Below are 21,026 nucleotides of genomic sequence, written 5' to 3' on the forward strand. Positions count from 1 at the left end.
ACTAGAATTTCTGGACTGTAGAATCTGTACATGTTGGGATGTCTTTCACATACATATGTCTCATGGGTTGTAGTAGGCAACCTTATTCGAACTCAGGCCACCATTCTGAATCTGGCTATGTCTCTCCCTGAGTACGTTGCACCTATCTCTAGCTGGTGGTCCTCTAGTAAAAATTAAAGTAAATTCCACAAGCCTAAAGCTTGGGTTGTATAAAATGAGCAAATAAAGCATAGAACATCAGTGGAATATGCTATTGGTTGCAAATCTGAGAGCTTCTGCACATGACACTAAACTGTCTCTGTCCCTCTTTTTCTGCTAGCTGTATTTAACATGAATATTGCAGATAAATTATTTGCAGTGTATAGTCAATGTAGACTTTGTTATAGAGCATAGTCTACTTGCAGACCCGTTTTCACTGATCTACACAAAATGGGTGAGATCCAAAGAATTTCAAGGTTGCTACCCTATGTGCACAAAGCCTCTACAGATCTCTTTCCTCTGCACAACACTCCTTGCATCTTCCAAAAGGCATTCATGAGTCTCAAAGTACCTTCTGGTGAACCATCCCACAAGGTAAAATGGGCTGCAGCCAGAAGTCTCATGAGTGTGTGGAAGCACTTTCAGTTAAACATGAAACTGACCAGGATCCACTGACTCCTTTTAAACTGCTTTGGGAGGAGAAACAACTAAAGGATTTTTAAGAAACCTAAAAGGTTCTTAAAATCAGGAAATGCATCTAATCTGAAGTCTTGTGCAACTCACTTGGTATTGTGAAATACAGTAACTGTCACTAGACTTTATTCTAGTTTGATTAACTTTAAACAGTAAATAAGTTAATACAAAATTTTCTGAGACACAGATTCTTTCTTACTCAGCAATGTCAAATTCCATGTTTTAAAATAGTTGACTTCATAACAGTTGGACTAAATTTAATCACAAAAGTTTATTTCTTCCAGATTCATCAGACCTACTTTATTTTGAAGTAACTCTACAAAAAGGCAGCAGCTTATCAGTTACATTCCAGCACCCTTTGCAGGACAACTTAGCCTGTGGTATGCGTTGGAGGAAAAGTGTACAGTAGCAAAGGAGCCCACTGTAGAAGCACATTTCTGAGACCCAAACAAGATGGCAAGATCATCTTGTGTGGATTGAACTGGAGAAAGGGGGTTCTGGCTTGAGAAGGTTGATCTGGCTGGGTCTGGGCTTTGCAATTCAACGGTTCCTTCTTGGAGCAGGACTGGGTGCAGCACTGATTGACTGGTCCACATACAGTTGTTTCCCTTCAGATATACCTGTATAAATGTGTGGCAAAGGGAAGAGGTTTATGTGAGCTTGACCTCTGTTTGTTTGTTCCCAGTCTGACTACACATGCAACTGAACAAGTGGGGAACCACACATTTTTGCGGACTCTCAGTCCATATGGACTGAAAGCTACATGCATATTACTATTGTATACATGGGGACACTTTTCAGATCTTGGTATGTAGTAAACTGCATGCACTCCTACTCTTCCTTCCCCTTCCCCCATGTTCATAATATCTGGATCATGTATAAAAGGCATGTGTCACTAAGCCACTACTAACTCTGCCCCCACCCCATTCTTTGTCAGAGCAAATCTCTAGTTTGAGCCAAGAAATGACTTGGGAAGAATTATACCTGGCGATGTAGTTCTTTAGATTTTTATTCTATTTACTTTCTAACTACATTGGAGCAAACTGAAGTTCTGATACACTGTAGCAAGCTTTTTTTAAATAATGGGACTGCAACAGAGGATGGACAGACCTGCCTCACTTAACTTGCATACAAGGCAGCTAAGTTTTGAGTGGAGGATGTTCTGTACACCACATGTCATGCACATCTTTTTGGATCACATTAATACAGTGCTAAACAGTTTTGAGGCCATTTCATATAGAATTATTTAATGTGAACTCAGAAATTAACATGTGAATTGGCTCCATTTGAAAGTATTGTGTGCTATGGCATTTTGCAGTGAATGTTCTGCAATGGCTCACTGCCACTTGATGCTACAGCCAATCAGAAATAAGCAAGCATGTGTGAACCATCACAATTTACACTCAAAACTAAGAAATGCAATAGCCAGAAATAACTGGTACTTAATGACTGGCTAGGGACTAGACAGAGTTGTTCTTAAATTGTTTCAAATCTAGATTAAAAACTTCTAAATTGCTGTTGCTATTAGAAAATCTTACAGTTTTCCCAACATTCTCCTTTTTTCTTCTCTCTTCTGTTCAGTGGTAATCGATGTATTGAGCTCAAGGGACGTTAGGTGCACTCTTCGTACAATTTCTGAAGATGCAGCCTTAAACTGCAGCAATGACTTTCTTACCAGAGTTATAAACCGGTAGGTAACACTTCTCAATAATGCTAGACTGCTCTGTACAAGTTTCCTGTTAAATGAAACCTTTCTCCAGTATCTGACTAGAAACTATTAATAGAAGAATGCAGCATGATCTTGACCACTGTAATGAATAACTTGGGGAGAGGGAGCAAGTTTCAAAGGAGACTCCAGTCATTTTTTCAATGACAAATGTTGCCCTTCTTACAAGTATACATTGAGTCAGACTATTATGCCAAATGCTTACAATTCACTTCATACAATTAACATACATCTTTTGCAAGCTGCAAAAGATGCATATACTCTTGTAACTGAAAAGTCAAAGTTGGGAAAAGGTGTTACAAAACGCCTGCGTTTTGCTGCACAAACGATCCCTCCAGAAACTTTTTTGGGAAGGAATTCCAAAGGGCACCACAACTGTCCTAGCCCTATGTTTAGTTGCATCTCTTCAGATTGCTGTGTGGGACAGCCAAGCTACACTGGTGAACTACCAATGATTTGACTTCAATATTACCTCAAGTCTCTTCTTTTCAGATGCATGTCTATCCCAATTCTTATGAGAGCCATTTTCAAGAGAGCTGCCCCACCAAAAGTTACTGAAGCTATACAAAGCACAGAAGAAACCTCTGAGCAAAACCCCAATGAGAACGAAGAGTCAAAAGCAGCGCCCAGTTGGCTTAGCTTGCTGAGTTCTGGAGATGATAGTGCAAATGTCAGTCCTGAAGGAAGTGTCCCTGAGACAAGTGAGCAAGCTTCACAGTGCAGCAGCATGGAAGAACATGCCTTGGTGGAGCCGTCAGGTTATGGGATGGAGGAAAGAGCCTCTCCAGAATCATTAGGTGATGGCGTGGGGGAAAGTGCCTCAGTAGGGCTGTCAAGTGCTGGCATGGAGGAAAGTGCCTCTCCAGAGTCATCAGGTGATGGCATGGGGGAAAGTGCCTCAGGGCTGTCAAGTGCTGGCATGGAGGAAAGTGCCTCCCCAGAGTCACCAGGTGATGGCATGGGGGAAAGTGCCTCAGTAGGGCTGTCAAGTGCTGGCATGGAGGAAAGTGCCTCCCCAGAGTCACCAGGTGATGGCATGGGGGAAAGTGCCTCAGTAGGGCTGTCAAGTGCTGGCATGGAGGAAAGTGCCTCCCCAGAGTCACCAGGTGATGGCATGGGAGAAAGTGCCTCAGTGGGGCTGTCGAGTACTGGAATGGAGAGAAATGCCTTTCTGGAGCTGCCAGCTGACAACATAAGAGATCATCTTTTTTTAGCTATTCTACAATTGACTGATGATGAATCAACTCTTTCAGATAACTTTCCAGAGAACAGGATGGAAGACTACTGCACAGACAGTCTTCCATTTTCACCTGACAGCATATAATAATTTTGGATATAAACTAGACTCCAGCCCTGTTAATGGAAGGGGGAAAAAAACAATGTTTGTTTTCTCTGGCACCATTATGGGGTGGATTTCTACACAAGTTACAAGATCTAGGCTAAATCAATTCTTGGTACAGGTTCGTAAAGGTGACACGTCTACTAACAACTGGAAAAGCTGAGACTGCAGTTAAAAGTTGAATTGCAAATAGAATATGCACACAATTTTTTTTGGATTGTCCTCTTAAACTGTAACCATTGGTGTTGGGTATAGTAGTTGCTGTTCCCAAGAAATGTAGGCTTTGAAGCCCTGTCTGAAAATAGAGCCAAAGACTTTATTTCAGTAGGATGACAAAATGGGGGGGGGCATCTTTGTATGTGCTATACTCATTAAACTTGCTTTAATTCTTATTCTACTCTGCCTTAATTTCACTGGTACTAATATCTTAATCTGACAAAATTAAAAGTGGACATCTCGCTTTCAATACAAAACTTGAGTGTAAAAGCTTCTATGCTAAAACTAATGTTTTCAAATAGGTTGACTTCACAGAAAACATACCAAGTGGTGAAGCTGTAAGTCTAGAGTCTCAGGTAAAAATCTTTACTCTCTACATAATATTTGGGGGCACTTAAATTAGTGGGGGTAAAGGATATAAGATTCTTGTGTTTTACAGGTGCCACTGCTTCATTTGACTTGCAATCTCAATTTAGGAAGAAGGGAGATAATTATTGCTAATCTCACTCTTCTGAAAACTGCTAGGGCAGTTTTGTTACTATGTGCTCCCAAAAAGTATATTTACATACACCCATTACCACTATTATATTAATTAAGCTGATGTCCCCACCCTATGCAAATTAACAAGGAGTAAAAACATCACACACTCTCCAGGCCCAAGTCTAGAATATCAAACCCTCATTCAAAGATCCAGGATTTGAGTGTATTAGAACTCACTGTGGACACTAAAAGAGGAAAATCCAAAGGGAAGGGGGAAGTGCTTTACAGCCATAGGAGTGTCGGGTCCAGAAGAAGAAAAGAGCTCTTGTTCCTCTATGCGTAGAGCAGAAAATTCTCAAATGTTCCATGTGCTATACTACATTGTAGCTTCATGAGGTACACAGCCTGTTGCCACCACAGCAACTACCAGCTTCTCCCAAAGTCAGTCTTCTCTGCTTGCAACTTTCTTCCAAACTAATGGCTGCAACCCACATTGAGAAAACCTGTGTTAGAGTGTACAACATGTGTTCATCTTGCTCTATATAGGTTTCTTCTAGCTGAGCTCTATAGAACTGAGCATTAGTGATGATACTAAGGCAGCTTTTCTTTTTCTGCAAAACTAAGTCAGATGCTACAGCTTACTTGCATTAAAGTGGTTCTCTAAAGATCCTTATATAAAGATACCAGGGACTGACTCAGAACCTTTCACAGGCAAAGCATACACTTCCAGTGGTTCCCAAATGTTTTAGCACCAGGACCCACTTTTTAAAATGAGACTCTATTGAGACCCACTTTTGTGAGGCTAAAAAAGCTTCACTTTACCAGTCCCTCAAGTCTTTCTACTATGGAGGGTAGGAGATCCACCTTCTGGAGCATTTGTTGAGCTCCATGTTTACTGGACTGAGACTATTCTGGAGAGCTGGCATTCCACTTCACAGTGGATGAAGGCATGACTGCCTGTGCACGTCTGGCTCAGTTTCACTTTCCACAGGGAAATGGAATTACATTTTCCTTGTTAGCTGGGGGGGGGGGCTTTTGTTGAGAGTTTTTTGGGGCCTCATTGGATTGGAACCATTCAGGTGGTGTTGCAGTCACCTTGGCCTGCCCAAGTGGACTGAGGCATATTCTTCTACTCATGAATAAACACACACATGCTGCTCCTTTTCAGTTTCCATAGGGTGCAATACATTTTCCTTGTCAGTTTGTGACCCACCAAAAATCAGGTTGTGACCTACTGGTGGGTCCTAACCCACAGTTTGGGAACCACTGCTGTAAGTCATATTTGTCTCTATTGTAAGCAGAGATATAGGCATAGCACTGTCTGGCCTGTACCCCAAACATCTATAGCACAGATTCAAAATATGCGCATGCTACAAAATATTCATAACATCTGTCTATACTACTATGTATGCAATAGTCAAAGGCTGAAACTTAAAGAATATGATGATTTGTTACCAACATGAACTGAAGCTGTGGTTATATCTGACAAAATAGCATTCCACCTGAGGTTGCTTTCTTGAATAATTAAGTTTTACGTGTACTGGAGCAGTATACAACATGAACTTCTAAAGAAGGTGTGCCAGACCCATTGAAGAAAGAGTGGTAACCAGAAAGAATGGTAGGAGATGCAGAATGTTTACCAGCTAAGAAATATTTCATGAACAAGAACTTCAGGATTAAGTTGTAGCCTGATACTTGCCACAAGAATTGGATGCAATGGTTTAAATATCCCTGCATCTTTTAATTAGACAGAGCTGATTTGCTACAAAGTCCTAAACACAAGAGAGGCTGCACACTTTCCAGATGTCAGTGAAGGAAATGTGCCTACCATAATTATGCTCCTAGTCAGACAATACTTAGATTTCAGAATTAGACAGCTCAGTTTTTCTTCCACAGGTTCAAGTTAGAGTAGAATAAGCAAGACCACATTTCAAGCAATATTCTGTACAGGTCCAACCTTGTTATACATTGATTTTTTTATACACAGATTTGACTCAACATGAATGGCCACTACAAATGAGGAATGTGCTGATCCCTGGAGAAGGGGAGAAAAATCCATTCCTTTAAAATCATAGTTTTTTAAAACTGCTTTTCTTACTGTTGTAGAGAGAGACAGTTATGCAAGCGATCATTCCATCCTTCAGCTGAGCCAGGAAAGGCAGGGGGTCCTTAGCATTTCTAATTGCTGACTACCTCTCTATAATAGTAAGAAAAGCTGTTTTTAAACCACAGTTGTAAAGGGAAACACTTTTTAATTTTTTAAAACTTTTATTTAACACATTCTATGGTATCAACAGGGAGGCCCAGAATCAAACCCCTGCGGATGTCAAAGCACAACCGTATTCCATTAGGAGCAACGGAGGAGCAAGTAACCTGGAAGTGGGTCTTAAAATCTATTTTTTCCAATGTTTTTTATCCATGGATTTTTTTATTCACTAGGGGTTGCAGAATGGAACCCCAGTGGATAACGAGGGACAACCTGTATTTGTTTTGATAAATTCCAGTATTAGCTACCTTTTAGACAGTTCAGAATTGTGCTTAAAGATTTGAAAAATTTCCCCGTACCTCCAAGATGTTAGTTTCCTATCTGTTTAAGAATAGCATTTCCCCATCCAAGTAATTATATGGCAGGAGTAATTACATGGGCAGGAGGTCTGGTCTAGAGGGTAGAGCCTCGGTTTGCCTGAAGATAACAGCTGAAGGTCGCCAGTTCGAGACCTTGAAGCAGCTGACAAGCCGAGCTGAGTTTTTCCATCTGCTCTTTGGCCTTCAAGTGAGATATGAAGGATTGTCAGCTTGCGTGGTAGGAAACTGGAGGCCAGAATGCGATACCAGGATCCATCTGAAATGTTGTAGTTCTTGAAAGACAGAACCTCTTCAATTGTAAAAATCCCTATAGGGATTTAGTTTAGCCTATGTAAACCGCCTTGAAATAAAGTCTAAGGAGAAATCTGATGACCATGAAAGGTGGTATATAAATACCTGTATTATTATTATTATATTTTTTAAAAATGTGCATTGTATTAATTAGTCACTGAGGGAACTAAACCCAAACAGATGCCATGAAATAAAACAGGTTGTTGTCTACTCATATGTAGAGTGCTTTATTAAGGAATATTCAAATGAAAGTTACCTGCACTTCAGCAGTTATTTCTGCCCAACATTGCAAATGCACAATGGGGGCCAAATGTGTACAACCTGTGGGCTTGGCAAAAACTGATTAAATTCAACCAGTTGAGGTAATCGCAGTCCAACAAGAAGAGAATACTTTGCATAAATCCAATTTCATGCAATAAATTAACTTTACAACAGCTGGATGTGTTCAAGTGTATCTACTGACAAGCCCAACTGTGCCACTAAACTGACAACTTTTTCTTTTAGCAGAGCAAAGGTTGGTCTCTTAGAATCTGTTTCTTCTGTCCTTCTACAGTATTCACTTTGAAAAGAATCAGTCCTGTTATTTTTGCAACATTGTCTGTTAAACTCAATGTCAGTTTCAGAGATGTTTCCATCTGTAGTTCCATTGCATTGCTCAGGTGAGAAGACAGGACCAAGATCCATGTCCTCAATAGTATTCAGTATGTCTCCAATGTGAGGCTGTAGGTGGGTACTGTTAAGACTCTTAAGCACACACTCTTCATATTTGCCCACTTCATTCAGCAGCTCAGTCATCTTATTCAGCACTGCAGGATCACATCCATTGTGATGACACCAAGACAAGAGAGCACTACAAAAAACTGAGTGTTAAAATACTGGTATTTGAGTCCTGATGCAAAAATTAGGATTTATAACAAACCATCACCATCCTGCTCATTCTTGCTTCTATTTACATTTAAAGTTCTAAGAATAGAACGTTAAACTAGAATGCAAAACTATATTCAACAGAAGCACTAGATAAAGACAATAGAAATGACACTGGTCCCTCACAAAACATATCTAGTATATATTCAGCATCTTTCTACCAAAAGCCTGACAGACTGTTTATATTTGCATGGAAATATCAAATTCCTAGTGCCCATGACAGCATAGAAAATATTCGAAAGGCAAGTCAGGTCTTCTAATGGCTCAAGAGTAAGTAAGTGGGTTTGCAGTGTGTGAAACTCTGCTCCTACTCTGCAAACCATACAGGTTCCACTAAGAGTAGCCTTCCGGGAAAGGATGCTTCCAGGTTTATGTAAACAGGAAGAGAAAAGCTGAGTGTAAGCTTTAAGGATAGAGAGACTCTGAAGTAGCCTAAAGCCTGCATTTTTTTCAACTAGACTAGAGCAATTGCTGTTGAATTGACCTTGAATTTAGCAAGATATGGAAATATACCTGGGCAGGTGGCTACAATGAAGCAACTGTATTTGCAATTTAAATGGGATCAGTATTTAGCAAAAGCCAATATCAAATACAGATGTATTACTCTGTGAAGGTTTAACCTTAAGAACCTAACCATGTAACCAACACATGTCCACATGTTTAAAGTATGCCTCACAATGTACCTTATAGTTCCTTTGAGCTGGCCACAGGAGAACATCAGCTTTGCTGCTTCTTTATACCCCTGATTAAAACCCTGCTGAAGTGTCAGCTCCTTTCCAGCTTCAACTCCTTCCCTATAGCCTTCCTTTAAGCAAAGAGAGACATTAACGTGACAGAATTATTTTAAGAACTAGAAGGTCAAAAGATACCTTACAGTATTCATTGGTATTAGCCAGGTCTATTCAAATACACTGAAGTGATACCTCTTATTTAAATAATTGAAAAACACTTATATGGAGCTGTTTTCACTGTCATGCAGCTCTAGGCTTATCATTAAAAAGAGTCCATATATCCAATTAGATGTCATTCAGAAATTTAACAAAGATGTACCGTACCAATCTTTTCAAGTCTTCCAGCAACATAAGCTGAATAAATTATTTTTAATAACATTGTGTAACAAAATTTGAACAATTTTATGTTTAGCTGAATATTTTGATATTTCATTATTAATTTTGGTGCTAGAATTTCAAAAATGCTATGTTTGGCATAGCATCAACAGTTTAGCCACAATTTAAGCTATGCAGTTACTCTATAGCAGGGGTGCTCAAACCTTCAACTTTAGGGATGCTGGACCTTTAACAAGTGTATAGAAGATAGAATTGCAGCAGGTGCAACTTGTCATCCCACAGATGACAAGCTACACCTGCTGAAATTCTCTCTTCTATACACTTGTTAAAGGTCCAGCATCCCTAAAGTTGAAAGTTTGAGCACCCCTGCTCTATAGCAGTGGTTCTCAAACTTTTTGCACCAAGATGCACTTTTTAGAATGAGAGTCTGTCAGGACCCACCAGAAATTGGAAGTGACATCATCAAGCAGGAAAATTTTTAATCTTAGGCTGCAAACCTACCCACACTTATCCAGGAGTTCCAGTCAAGTTCCATTGACTATCATTGTTAAAAGCATATACATAATAGCCTGTTAAAAGTACAGCTCTGTAACATTCCCCCAAATGCAGTAACATACCATGGTAGCATCAAGTCTAAGGTATTAAAAATAAAATTTTGAAATAGGGACCCACCAGAAATTGGCCTGTGACCCACCTAGTGGATTCCAACTCACAGTTTGAGAAACACTGCTCTATAGTATACTATACTATGCTATACATCAGCTCTCAAACAGTGGGTCAGGACCCACTGGGTGGATTGTGAGTCAATTTCAGGTGGGTCCCCATTCATTTCAATGTATGTTTTAAATATATTAGATTTGATGTACATAATTGTAGTACATAATTGCATTTCGGGAAATGTTACAGATCTTTACTTTTCACAGACTATTATGTATAAGCTTTTAGCAATGATAGGTTTACTACCAGGTAAGTGTGGATAGGATTGCAACACTTGATATGCTTGGGTAATTTTTTTTTTTAACAGATCAGCAAGCAGTTAGGAGGGTTCTTCTTTATTTTAAATAAATTTTTAAACTTATATTTATTGTAAATTTTTAACTTGCTTATTTGATTTTGTCGTATGGAGGGTGTTAACAATTTTCCTGCTTGATGATGACACTTCTGACATGACATGAATTCACACATGACATCACATCAAAGTTAATAACATCACCTACAGTGGGTCTCGACAGATTGTCATTATTTGTCCCACTAAAAAGTGGGTCTTACTTCTAAAAGGTTTGAGAACCACTACTATACATGATACAATGTGTATTACATTGCATTAGGCCAGTGGTTCCTGTGAGGTTACAGTTCCTCACGAAAAACTTTGTGAAATACAACGTACATGATTGTCACCCTAATGGGGAGCTGTGGCCAATGGCCCAATAGGTAAGGGAGCCACCAGACAAAAAAGTTTGGGAACCAACGCATTAGGCAATAGGATAGATAGGATCACAAAATCTAAGAAAACTAAAGAAGTATTGATGATACAAAAAAAACCCAAGATTACCATTGGAATCAGCACCTATGAATAAGAAACATTAAAAAATTTTGTGTTACAGTGTAATGAGAAGTGGAATCTCAGATTACAGGATATGACTCAACACAGTATACAGTATTAGTTTACAATGGGCTCATTTGTGTGGATAATGGATTCATCCATTAAAACTATTCCTGTCAATTACCATGCCATTTCAACTTCTCTTATGGGGCAAACTACAGGAGCATGCAAATATATGCTGCCAGAGTATGCTTCCAAACCAGAAGTATCTCTTTTTCTTAAAAAGACAAATGGTTTGGCAATCCTGGTTAGAACCAGAATACATAGGGTGGTGGAACTTCATTCTTTCCTCACAAATTATTTTAATCCCAAAAATTAACCCACTGAGGCAAATATTTCCTCCTTAAGTAGCAAGTTTGTTTTGGTTTTGGTTCTGACAGGACTGCCACCCAGTGAGACTGTTTTTCAGAGAGGAAAAAAAGAGGAGCTTCCAGTTGGAAAAGCACACATGCGTATGTGCATGCGCACATGTGAATGTGCACTTGTGTGGCTTGTTTGCTTAACCACAAGTGTTCACTGCTTTAACAGTTTAGCTCAACTTGACTGTGGCAACTGAAACAGTAATCCCCTAGTCAGCAACCAACTCTACAGAATGGCTCCTTTGTAAAGATGACAGATCAGGACTCTCCCCAACCCCCCAAAATGAACTATCAGACCATCCCATTCCTGCAGCTAGAACTCCTTCCATGCCTCTGTTTTGGTAATGGGGGATCAACTGGTAGGTCCCTGGGGATTAATTTGGTCTACAGCCTCCAGCAGCTGACTCTTTATGTCAAAGTGTAGTCCACTGGAAGTCAGTTCCAGGTGGGGGGGGGGGAGTGCCTGCCATCCTGCCTTCGCCTCCCTGAATCAGCCAAACCCTCTACACCAGGGGTGCTCAATAGGTGGATCGCGATCTACCGGTAGATCGCGAGGCAAAATGAGTAGATCGCAGAGCCCTGTCTCTCCAAACTGTTAATATGTCAGTTTCGTCTAGTGACTAGACAAAACTGACATATTTAGCTAAACTGACATTGAAACTGACACTTTAGCTGCTCTTCAGGCATGCAGCGACGAAACTGACTAGACTCCAGCAGGGGCTCCATACATTAAAGGGGGTGTCTGTCAGATGCTTCCTTCCCCCCTGGTAGATCTCCGGGCCTTGCTGGGTTTCAAAGTAGCTCTCAAGCCAAAAAAAGTGTGAGCACCCCTGCTCTACACAGTGCCAATAAGTGAAACAAGACAAAAACAGGGGCAAATGCGTATACACACATGCATGTTCTTTTCCTCTCTCTGGAAGGGAAGACTGGGTACTCTCCAGAGTATCACCACCTCCCCTGCTTTCTTTTTCTGGGTAGTGCAACAGGAAGAACTGGGGCCACTGGACAAATCCTGACTACCATGAAGCCCAGAAAAAAGAAAATATTTATGTCAGCAAACAGAGATGTCTATTCCCCGCATCAGAAGTGACGTCTTTCTCCTGCTGGCTCACACTGCTCTTCCTTTGGAAGTGAAGCACTCAGGATTAGGTCCTAGGAAGACCAGTTTTTCCTAGTGTTTCAGCCACAGAAAGGGGCACAATCCCACTTGACCTAATCCTTCCTACCGTGCTATCCAAAGGGAGAAAGTAAGCAAATAAAAACCCACAAGAGAGACAGGGTCTGCAGGCTACTGGAAGCAGCAGCAATCATCACTGCCCAATTCCCTCTGCTGTGCTGCCCAGTGGCTCTGGATCACAGTGGCTGCTCTTGCAAGAAGCAGCCTCCTCCTCTGGTACTAAGCACTGTTGTATACAGGGGAAGAACACATATGAGTAAAAGGCAGCAACAGCTACTCCTAACAAAAGCAGCCACCAATCTGCAAAACAAACATCCTGAGTTACAGACAGGTACTTCAATGCTTTTGCACAGATGCAGTCCACCTGGTCTAGCACTTTCACATAGGCACAATACAGCTGTTCCTACTTACTGTAGTATAGCAGTAAGCATAGTATACAAGTGTGCCCCAGTATCCATGGGGGTTCTGTTCTGGAACCCCCCATGCTTAACTGAAACCACAGATACCAGGAAACACACACACACCTTCCAGAGGTGAGGGGAGCTCTCTGGAGGCGAGGGTCCTCCAAGACCAGCAGAGGCCACACACATCCATCTGCGGCCTCTGCCAGGCTCAGACTGAGCCTTACAATTAAAAAAAAAATGCAACTGTTGGTTTTTTTGTAAAACCAGATGCCTTTTTAACACAACTTCTGGTTTCTTTGTAAAACTGGAAGTGACGCTTTTAATGCCTTAAAAAACTTCTTCTGGTTTTACGAAGACACCAGAAGTCACATTTTTTGGACTCCAAGGATCTTCTGGAGGCGACGTGTATGGGGGTTACAGACTGACCCGCAGATAAGTGAATCCATGGATACAGGATTCATGGATATGGGGGTTCCCTGTACTTACAATACTTACTGCTAATACCTGTATGGTATAGCAAAGAGGGCAGGGCAACAGATGGCTGCATGGGAATCACTACTTCCAATCACATTCCTGCCTTCCTGCTCTGCTTACTTGAAGACTAAACTGTTGAATGGCAGGAAATGATGGCTACTCATAGGTGCAGCTACATAGACCTACTTCTCTTCCCTCTTCCTCTCTCCTGATAGTGCAGTAGGGAGGCCAGGGTTCATCAGTGTGGTTTTTCATGGGCAAGTGAGCAGCAAATGTTCTCTGAGTTTGACAAGGAAGAAATAATGCTGTGCACAAGGGAGAGGCGCCTGAGCCCAAAAGGGCTGTTAACACCTTGGTAACAGGCTGGTCGGCAACGGAAGGCAGACAAGCGCTCACTGGTGCCAACTCCCGTCCGTGTCGTCAAACCCCACGCAAACTCTGAACTTCCAGAGGCCGCCAGCTGAAACGGTCACCGTACTTTGACCCGCTTCTCCATGGCGCTCCTCCATTCTTTCTGCGCCACAGCCATCTCGTCGGCATCTTCATCAAAGACATCTTCGGCGGGCTGGCTCAACACGGACCGCACCCACGACATGTGGCCGGCCCCCACTGCGCGGGGGAACGAGGGGCCAGAGCGGCTCTGGGCTAAGGTGGGCCGCGGCCTGAGTGCCCAGGGAAGGGAGTCCGGCTGAAGGCTGCCCTGGGAAGCGCCACCCCTGCAGTGTGGGACGAAGACCCCCCAGGAGCAGGCCAGCACTTGGCCCACAGGCGAGGAAGGCCCTGCCAACTGCCCCAGACAGAGAAGGGGACCTGAGGCGCCTTCAACCTCCAAGGGGCGCCAAGGCGAGGGGGCAGTGCGCTCCGCGTGGCCTCCAGGCAGCAGCGGCCGAGCAAAGGGCAGCGCTGAGGCCTCCGAGGGCGCCGCCCTCCGCCCAGCCGCGGACCGAGAAGAGAACCCAGCAGGCGGCGGCCTCGCGCTGCACCTCGCTCGCGCTTCTCACCCGACAAAGGAAGGCGGGGGGCGGGGTCGGGAACAGACCTCGAAACCGCTTCCTGTGTCACAACGGACGGAGTTGGGGGGGGTGAGGGCCTACAGCTTCCGGCGCGGAAAGAACGCAAGTGCGCATGCGCGGGCTGGGCTGCCTTCTGGTGCTCTCCCCCGCCCCGCACTGAAGCCGCCCTTGCGGAGCAGTGACGCTGTGCGCCTGCACGTGCCACGTCGAGGCAGGCTGAGCCTCCGCTCTGGCGCCCGCGCGCCCCGAGGGAGGCACTTGGTGCAGGCAGAAAGGCCTGCAGATAGTCAATCAGTGTGCTATTTATTGTAGCAGAAGCCTACATAGGCTACAGCCCTCCATCAGACAGGGAAGTTAAGCCCTCACCTGGTGTACGTGGGGGGAGACTAAGGGGGGAGATTTTCATGGCCTCTCCCTACTGCTGACAGTATCTTTTTTTCTGTACTGCACAGGGATGTGCTGTGGGTGGGGAGGCAGGGGAGGCAGAGCCTCCCCGCCGGAGTCCTTCAAAAAGCGCTGCCACCCTGTGAAGTCCTCAAGCACACTCAATGCGTGTGGGTTGAGTGTGCTTGAGCACCTCATAGGGCAGCGGCGCTTTTCAAAGGACTCTGGCAGGGAGGCTCTGCCTCATCTCCACCCACAGCATGTCCTTGGTACTGCAGTGTGTATATCTGCTAACTAAAGCTCAACCTTAGTGCATCTTGGGCTCTAGTACATGAAGGCTGTGCTGTCATAAATAGCTCCGCTCCACCCGATCCAAGGCATTCGTTTGGGGCTCGGTGCCCTACACGAACACCTTTACCTTACCGCCAACCATAACGTGAGTAGCCCCATTGCAGGGCTGCTTCCCTTGCCCGAGAGAAAGGGACGAAAGTAATCTTTTCCCGAGGTGCCGCCCATGGTAGCCCGGGGCGCACAGGATTCGGCGGCAGCCTTTTTTGGTGCCGCCGAAGCTGCGCTCCCCAGGCAGCTCAGGATTGGGCTGCCCGTCTGTATTCAACTGAACTGCACATACTTCAGATACATACACAACCAACAGGCAAGAGGAGCAGAGTGCACTGACAGGCCTACAGTGCTTAGTTCTCACGGTAACTTGGGGAAAACGTAACACGGTCTCAGGTTATACACAGATCTGAACCCCCTTTCTCCATAAGCCATTTAAAGACTGGTTTTCTACAACTGTGAATTCTGTGATTATTGCCTTTCAAATAAATCCGACCACAGTATATGCCTGACCACTAAAAAAAAATAAATTTCAAAATGGCATAATGTGCATGCTGTCTATTCATTCGTTTGCTAATCATGTGTGGCCTAAAGGAGAGTGATTTTTGTAACATTTCAGTCACTCATCACCTGTTCTTATCTGTTACAGGAAACCAAGCAAATGACAGTTGAGAAGACTACTGTGGTTATCTTGCAATCTGGACACATCAAAAGCAATTCATTTCTCTCCTTGCTGCAGCACAGGTGAAACAGCAGCATGTTGGCACTGATGAGTGAGCACTCCCTCCTTGTATGGTTCATTTGTACCATGCAAGGAGCTCGTGTGAGGCAGAAAAATGGAACTAAGAACAGCTCGGAATGTGGAATTAGAGCAGCCCTAGATGCATGATGTGGAAGCAACACTCAGAATTTTCTGAGTAAGGGATGTCTTACTGGACTGACTATATTTGCACATAGCAGTTGTTCCACAACCCACAAGTCATTACTTTCTGCTAGTGTGATTATATGTATGTAGAGGTGTGATTTTTCGATAATGAAATAAAAACACGTAACCACTTCTCGCACTTCTTATTTTTGTAAACAAATAAACAAAAAAACCCATAACCTGCATAATCATAATCATAATACACCTCTACATATTGGTCACTATAGGCTGGTTGGGTTGGACTAGGGGATGCAAGAGTGATGACTGTGGGGTGATGACTTTGGTTGCATCTGCTGACACTATACCACCTATATCACCTACCTAGTGCACTTCTAAAGCAATTTATAATTATAATTTATAAAATGCACCCTTGGAATAAAACACACAACACTACTTTCTGCACTTTTCCTCCTTGGGAAAAAATGAAATCTTGAAAAATAAAAAATGATTAAGAACACCTCTACATATACGCATATGCATAAGAAGCTCTGCAGGATCGGGCCGAGGACCCATCTAGTCTAGCTTCCCATATCTCACAGTGGCCCACCAGATGCCTTTGACAGCAAAAAAAGACACGTATATCCTGTTGCCATTCCCTTGCACCCAGCATTCAGAAGTAGGCTAATTTTAAAATACAGAGGTGGCATACAGGTAGCATCATGGCTTGCAACCTGTGAAGGACATTTCCTCTATCCATCTGTCCAATCTCCTTTTCAAGGCATCTAGGTCAGGTGCCCATTACAATATCCTGTGACAAGGAGTTCCATTGCATATTAAGGGTTCCTGTTATTTGGCCAAAGGGCTCCCCAAGGGCTTAACACTACTAAGAAAAGAATGTCCTTAGGCTAAACAGATCAAGTTCCCCCAAACTTTCCTCACTGGGCTTGTTCTCCAGCCCTCTGATCATTCTCTGAACCAGTTCCAGTTTGGTTGCATCTTTCTTAAAGTGTGGTGCCTATAATTGGACACAGGACTCCAGGTGAAAGTACTGTGTTAGGTCGCTTCTTTTCTGCTGACTCCAACCTGAGCTTGTCACAAGGAACAGTTGCAGGGCCTTGCTTTGTGGGAGGTCATAGGATGATTAAGCTGTGGTTGGGCCTATTTATTTCTGAGCAGGGATGCTTCTAGAAATCTTATCGCTCTAAACATTTATACACTCTCTTTCAGCCGAAAAAAGTTTTCCATGCAGTTTTCATGACAAAAGAAAAAAAGATGCTTCCTTGTCTGAAATGGGCTCAAAGTCTGAAGAGCGATGCAAGGGATTTACCAGTCGGGGCCCATGAGAGGTGGGTGCTAGATGTAATTTGTACTTAAGCCCAGGGTCATGAAGGGGACCTGGAAGCTATAGGAGGGGAGCCAGAAATTTCCTGGGATCTCAGAAAATGTCAACACAATCCTGAGCTGCCTGGGGTGCAGGGCTGCAATAGTGCCAAAAATGGCTGCCACTGCATCCTACACGCTCTGGGCAGCTGCCAGCAGCTCCTCAGGAGAAGGGGACTTTCATCCCCTTCCCCCACGTAAAGCAAGTCCTTCAATGGAGCTACTCAATTCTCCACCAACCAAAAGGTCGGCGGAGAATCAAGAGCCTCCATGATGGGTGGTGAGTCCGACACGGAGGCTCTGGATCCGCTGGAGCAGAGCTCCACCGGTCCCGCCTCCCTCTCTCCTTGCTCTCTCCCCCCAGAATGCCTCCTCCCCACCCTCTCCCCCCTCCCCCCGCCTCCCCCCTCCTCGGAACGTCTCCTCCCTGCCTCCCCACATGCTCCCACTGATCTCTCTGCTGCTCGGTGGTCTGTGCGACTGCAGAGCAGTGGAACTCTGGCGGCCACCCAGTGCTAGCCCTATTACTGGCATTCGCCCAGTGATAGGGCCCACAAACATGCCCTACTGCACATTTGCGGCAGTGTGCACCAGCAGTGAGCTGGCGCACACTGTTCAGGATTAGGCAGTGTATCTATTGTGTGAAGACTGGCATTCACATTTTGTGTAAGCCTACAAAGTTTTATATATTGGTATTTATAGAAATTATGATCCAATGCAGAAGGGGCCCATAAGAAAGGCTGTAACCCAAAAGATACCCATGTTGTTCCCCTGATAAAATTCCTCTCATAGGCCTGTCACCAGTTAACAGTGACAGTTAACAGAGCTCCTAACTGCCCGGCAAAGAGCTGAGCTCCTGTGCTTTGCAAGATAGCTGCTAACTGCCCTGAAAACAACTGAGCTCCTGCAGTTTACAAGCTTGTGTAAATATAGGGAGATAAATATTTGAGTGTCATTTTTCTGGTGTGTTTTTTTCCAAGTCAATGACAGGTAGTGGGGAAGGTGAAGGTTGGGTCACATAAGCCCCTCAAGCAATGGTGCTCACACATTTAGCACCGAGACCCACTTTTTAGAATGAGAATCTGTCAGGACCCACTGGAAGTGATGTCATGACCGGAAGTGACATCATCAAGCAGGACAATTTTTAACAATCCTATGCTGCAATCCTACTGTCATTAGTTAAAGAATATAATAAATAAAATAATAATAATAAACTTTATTTCTATCCCACCCTTCTCCCTAAAGGGACCCATGTATGTATATCTCCCTAAAGGGACCCTATGTATATGTAACTATACATAGTATGTAGCTTGTTAAAAGTACAGATCTGTAACATTTCTCCAGATACAGAGCCCATTCCTGAGCTTGGCACAGTGACTTCATGCCATCGCGCACTGTTGCAAACTTGCCATAAGGCACGTCTGCGAGTCGTACCACCGGGCTACTGCCCATGTTAACCCAGCGTTGGCCAGGGCTGGGTGGTCTCCTGGCCTCCGCTGCTCGGTGGTCTCAAGACTGCTGAGCCGCGGCATGGTAAGCGAAGGCAGGGAGGGGGCGGGAAGGAGGCATTCCAGGGAGGGGAGAGGCGGGCAGAGGGTGGAGAGAGGGCAGGGAGGAGGCGTGACAGGGAGGCGGGGTCAGAGAGAGGGCAGGTGGGAGGGGTGCCAGGGGGAGGGAGCGGGGAGGCCAAGAGGTGGCTCCACCGGATCCTGTCCATTAGTGTAGGGCTCAGCGCCCTACACGAACGGCTTTACTTTATGGTACCCCCATTGCGGGGCTACTTCCCTTAACCGGGAGAAGGGTACAAAAGTTCCCTTTTCCCGAGGCGCCACCCACAGCAGGCTGAGGTGCAGAGGATGCAGTGGCAGCCGTTCTTAGCACCACTGTAGCCGCGCGCCCCAGGCAGCTCAGGATTGGGCTAACAGTCATGTACCATGGTAGCATCAAGTCTAATATATTAAAAATAAAATATTGAAATGATGGGGACCCACCTGAAATTGGTTCGCAACCCACCTAGTGGGTCCCGACCCACAGTTTGAGAAACACTGCACTCAAGCTTTGAGGCTATTCATGAGGGCAGCCTCATTACAAGAAATAGATTGAGTTTTTTTGCAAAGAAATAAATAAAACATAACTGATAAGTAAAGGTTTGGGGGAACAGTCCTTGAACTCCTTTTCTAGGGAGGGTCTAGCAAATGTCTATGAACACAACACTCGTACTATATGTAAGGCATCTAGCAACCTTGGGAGCACAGGATCCCAATTATTATTAACAATTTGCTAATTATTATTAATAATAAATTTAAATATTATTCTATTTCACTTTTTTGTCTAGTAAAGCTATGTGGGTCACAATAAATTGTCATTTTAAAAACTGGGTCATGCTGCTAAACGGTTTGGGAACCACTGTCTTAGGATTTTTTGTGACTAAGTGGCAGAGATCCATAGTTAAAGTTGATATACTGCCACAAGACTTGTGGGCTGTAGTATTTCACACTTGATGCTTATAGCAGTTCTTGCTTCTCTTGGATTATACCACTAATGCTTGGTTGCTTCACAGATACCCCTCTTATACATTAGCAATTGTACAGCATTCACAGGGTTGCCCTTCACTGAGGCTGACGCAGTAGGCAGTAGATTGGTAGGGGGCAGAGTACCTGCCAAGGTCCATTACTACTACACTTCTTGCAGCCTGAATGGGGGTGGGGGGTGGGAGGAGAATGGAAGGTATGAGCTCTGTTCCTATCTTGCTTGTCAAATTCCAGAAGTAGGAGGGGAAAAAGCAGTGGCAGTCATCACTACTGGGTAAGAGGGTAGATTTGGCATACTGTCTCAGAGGTTTTGATCACACAATCAAGGTCTCAGAGGTCTTGATCATACAATTTTGGGGCCAGCCCTGGGCAAATAGTGTGAGACAACCTGAAGTTGATTTCAGCCTCTCACAAATGAAAACACTCATTCTCTTTTTGCTTCTTAATCCCAAGTGTCTACTTCAGGGCAAACAGAATATTGTTTGGCTACCATTAAAGGAGCATTGTTTGCAGTGTAATTGGAATGTACTAAAATCAGCTATGCACACAAGAAATAAGAAAAATAGCAACAAAACAATAAATAACCATTCACACATTACAGTCATTCTCTAATAATTGTTTGTGCTTGCAGGAAGTGGTGTAAAGGACATCCCAGGGCCAAGTAAATCAGGTAAGAGCACCATACAGAGATTAAAGTGTAAACAGCAAAAAGATGGGAGGGGGGGAGTATAATAATGACTGTCCAAGCTATAAAAGCATTATTGATAGTGTACCTTGCAGGTATCCTGATCACTACAGAGTTACATTGGCATAAAGAGCTCATCAACCCATAGTTCTTTTGTTTGAAGTGGTAATCCATTATGTAACTGGAAAATGAAGCCTTACATATATTAGCATACTTTTCTCTAGATTTATGTTATTATATACTGGGTTTTGATAAATGAATATTATACTTGTTTAGGTTAGGAGTTTTGTTGTTGAAAATGTCAAAATGCAGCGCACACACCCCTTTTAAATGTGTATCCTGCAGTTATTGAGAGAGTCAGCACAAATGTTAGTTAGCAGGTATTGAAAAAAGGCAGTGCAGATGACAACTAGCAGCTGCATGATTTTAGTTGTGCTTCTCATAGTATGGTTTTTGGCTTTTCTTAATTCAACTTCCTCTCAACTCAATTGTCCAATTTATTGTTACAGGT

At 43.6% G+C, this 21,026-nt stretch overlaps 1 protein-coding gene across 2 annotated transcripts; it reads right to left on the reverse strand.

Moving 5' to 3' along the window:
- Positions 1-948: 948 nt before the first annotated feature.
- Positions 949-14,328, reverse strand: YAE1 (YAE1 maturation factor of ABCE1). 2 transcript variants are annotated; one of them, XR_010794513.1, is made up of 4 exons: positions 13,797-14,328; positions 8,918-9,039; positions 7,567-8,160; positions 949-1,292 (listed from the first exon to the last, which is right to left on the reverse strand). XR_010794513.1 is itself a non-coding variant. In XM_066627686.1 (3 exons), the coding sequence occupies exons 1-3, from the start codon at positions 13,911-13,913 to the stop codon at positions 7,737-7,739; spliced, it is 663 nt and encodes a 220-aa protein (XP_066483783.1). In that variant the 5' UTR covers positions 13,914-14,328; the 3' UTR covers positions 7,355-7,736. The 2 variants fall into 2 exon arrangements, 1 of the variants encoding a protein (XP_066483783.1); XM_066627686.1 differs by lacking the exon at positions 949-1,292 and having other exon boundaries at positions 7,355-8,160.
- Positions 14,329-21,026: the final 6,698 nt, after the last annotated feature.

The sequence above is a fragment of the Tiliqua scincoides genome, chromosome 5, assembly GCF_035046505.1.
Source record: "Tiliqua scincoides isolate rTilSci1 chromosome 5, rTilSci1.hap2, whole genome shotgun sequence".
Taxonomy (NCBI): Eukaryota; Metazoa; Chordata; class Lepidosauria; order Squamata; family Scincidae; genus Tiliqua; species Tiliqua scincoides.

Bases quoted from the DNA above. Each gene is read 5' to 3' on its own strand.
- YAE1 (XM_066627686.1), bottom strand. From the start codon at position 13,913: ATGTCGTGGGTGCGGTCCGTGTTGAGCCAGCCCGCCGAAGATGTCTTT. The intron at 9,040-13,796 runs GTACGGTGACCG...CTTTGCTTAAAG, and splicing joins CCATGGAGAAGCGGGTCAAA to GAAGGCTATAGGGAAGGAGT. The intron at 8,161-8,917 runs GTACATTGTGAG...AGTTTTTTGTAG, and splicing joins CAGCTCAAAGGAACTATAAG to TGCTCTCTTGTCTTGGTGTC.